This window comes from Rhea pennata, chromosome 1, assembly GCF_028389875.1.
Source record: "Rhea pennata isolate bPtePen1 chromosome 1, bPtePen1.pri, whole genome shotgun sequence".
NCBI lineage: Eukaryota > Metazoa > Chordata > Aves > Rheiformes > Rheidae > Rhea > Rhea pennata.
The window spans coordinates 15395037-15397839 of record NC_084663.1 but is presented as its reverse complement, the minus strand read 5'-3'; the positions used below and the strand labels follow the sequence as shown (position 1 = coordinate 15397839).

General features: G+C 56.7%; 1 protein-coding gene across 1 annotated transcript; it reads left to right on the top strand.

Annotated features, from left to right (window-relative positions):
• Positions 1 to 204: 204 nt before the first annotated feature.
• CCDC71L (coiled-coil domain containing 71 like) lies at positions 205 to 1868 on the top strand. The gene has a single exon (XM_062582193.1). The coding sequence runs from the start codon at positions 253 to 255 to the stop codon at positions 1063 to 1065; it is 813 nt and encodes a 270-aa protein (XP_062438177.1). The 5' UTR covers positions 205 to 252; the 3' UTR covers positions 1066 to 1868.
• The last annotated feature ends 935 nt before the right edge of the window (positions 1869 to 2803 follow it).

Sequence of the window (2803 nt, the reverse complement as noted above, 5' to 3'; positions counted from 1 at the left end):
CCCGCCCGACGCCTTTCAAACGGGCCAACCGCCGGGCGCGGGGGGAGGGCGGGCCGCGGCGCAGTCTCCGCCTGGGACTTTAAAGCGCCATTTTGTGCCGGGCGGCAGGATATCGATCGTCGCTCCCCGGCCGGCGCGAGGGCGGCGGGCGAGGCCAGGCGGCGGCGGGCGCCCGGCCGCGGCCGGCTGCGCGGGCCGAGCGGCGCTGCGCTGCGCTGCGGAGCGGCCTGGTCCCCCCTGCCCTCCGCCGCCATGACCCGCAGTAGGAAGCAGGCGGCGCTGGAGAGAGGAGCCGGGAAGATGAAGCAAGAGGCGGCGAGCGCCGCGGCGGGAGCCCCAGCGGCGGCGGGAGCCGGCGGCGGAGCGGCGCCCGCCGCCTGGGGGCTGGAAGGGGAGGCGGAGAAAGTTGTGTACTCGCGCTCGCAGGTCTCCTTCGCCGGCACCAAGGCGCTGGGCGACGCCCTCAAGCTCTTCATGCCCAAGTCCACGGAGTTCATGAGCTCCGACTCGGAGCTGTGGAACTTCCTCTGCAGCCTCAAGCACGAGTTCTCCCCGGTCATCCTGCGCAGCAAGGACGTCTACGGCTACGCCTCCTGCCGCGCCGTCGTCCCCGAGCCGCCGCCGCCCTCGGCCGAGCGGCCGCGCCGCCGCGCCGGCAAGCGGCGCCTGCCGGCCGCCGACGCCAAGCGCCGGGCCGTGGCGGCGGGCGGCAGCGCCAGGCGGCGGCGGCGGCGCCGGAGGCGGAGGCGGGGGAGGCAGCGCCCCGCGGCCGCGGCGCCCGGCCCGGCGGCGGCGCCCGGCCCGGCGGGGCCGCCGGGCGAGGAGGACAGCGGGCGGGCGGGCGCGGCGGAGGGCGCCGCCTGGGCGCCGCCGGGCGGCAAGTCGCTGGAGGAGATCTGGAGGGCGGCTACCCCCCGCCTCACCACCTTCCCCACCATCCGGGTGCGCGGCAGCGTGTGGAGCCGCCGGAGTCTGGCGGCGGCGCGGCGCCGGGCGCAGCGGCTCCTCGGCGTGGACCTGTCGCCCGTGGTGCGGGTGCGCCGCTTCCCGCTGGCGCCGTCCTGAGCCCGCGGAGCGCCTCGGCCCGGCCCGGCTCGGCCCGGCCCGCGGGGCCGGGAGGGGGCGAGGACGGCGCCTCACCCTCGCCGCGGTGCGGACAAAGAGACCGGTATCAGTCACCTGTTTACATTGCTTTTGTCTGGATCATGTTCTTCTGCTGCACTTTATGGCCCGCTGGGGCCGGGACTGGGGGGCCGGGCCGGGCCCTGCCGCACCCCGAGGCGCGGCGAGACGCCCGGGACTGTCCGGCCAGCGTCTCGCGTGGGGACCAAGTTCCACTTCCACTTTTTTCTCCCATTGGGCTACCTCACTGGTCCAGAAGTCCACCCAAGAAGTTATTTTCCAAAGGAACTTGCTTTCATGCTTGTATAATAAAGCACCATCTGATTCTTGCCTTTTTTCCCCCCCCTCCCTCCTTCCTCTTTCCCCCTTATCCAATGGATTATGTATGCTTTGTGGTGTTGCACTAGTGTGTGCTCAGGGTATTTTGAATCCCAAGCATTCCCAAGTTTCAGTTTATGCTGATCAAGGATGCATAAAGAATGGAGGTTCAGGACTTGTGGCTGTTCTTGATGGTGCAAAAACTTTTTTTTTTTTATTTCATTGGCTTAGTGATATATAAAGATGTATTGCGCAGTATAATTGTTACTTTTGTATCTAAAGTCATTTTTAAAGTTTTCTAGTTGAACTAAGTATTTGTTTCTATTGAGCACCTAAAGATAGAATCATCCTGATATTTTATAACCCTGTTTACTTTAGGGAAGCTCACTCGGTCAACCGAAGTGAACTTAATAAAAGTCAAAGAACGAGTGACGTTTCAGTTCAATGCAACTGACTGCGTGGGGCTGGGTTTGTTGGTGAACTGGGCCATGTATGTCATGTCATGAAGACACAACTGGGTGTCTCCAGTGAAGGAGCTCAGAGTTGGTGAAGAATGTATCTACTCAAAGCAATAGTTAGATTTCCGAAGGCATGCTATGATACAGTGTTGTCGCTTACAGCAAAAAAGCAATAGTTCACATGACCTGAATTACCACCCTGAAGTGCCTCTCTCTGCAAAAAGAGCAAGACTTCATGACAAAACAGTGCTGGTTGTCATCTGGGGTTACTAGATAGTAGATGATCATACTAATGTAATTACTTGCACATAATTTTCTGTAAACTTCTCTTTGTTTCACTGCAGCTTCTGATACTAGTTTCACAAGACAACTTGATTATTTTGACTGAAAAATAACTGTAATTCTAAGAGGTAGGCTCTCTGTTTAAACTGTTTTTTAAGGGCTTTGTTTAGATTTTGTACCTTGCAGTTGATGTGTGAAAGCAAAGAGGGGATGAGAAATGTGTGGTGAGTGTTTTGTTTGTTTGTTTGTCCTTAAACTTAGGAAAGGGAAAGAAATGCTTAGTAGTAGATAGTTTTATGTTCTAGTATCCTGGGAAATGAGACTAACTTCTCAGTTTCCGTGGTGGCATGAATGACTTCACAAGCTGTTTATAGAACTATTCAGTGACTCTTAATTTCTTTTCTTATCACTGTTAACTCCTTGTTGCCTCTTCTTGATAGAGATAAGAGGACAACTAGATGTGTAGAGGTGTTTAGAGGTGTTTTTTTTTAATTACTTGCTAGTGCTAGGCTGAAACAGACAGCTTTTTCTAAAATTTGTTTGTATTATGTCATTCTTACTTAGTAAAGCCGTGAAGTTCTTATTCTTCAAAACTAAAACTTAACCTAGTCTGTAACCATTAA

Excerpts from the sequence above, each read along its gene's own strand:
- CCDC71L (XM_062582193.1), top strand. The coding sequence starts at position 253 with ATGACCCGCAGTAGGAAGCAGGCGGCGCTGGAGAGAGGAGCCGGGAAG.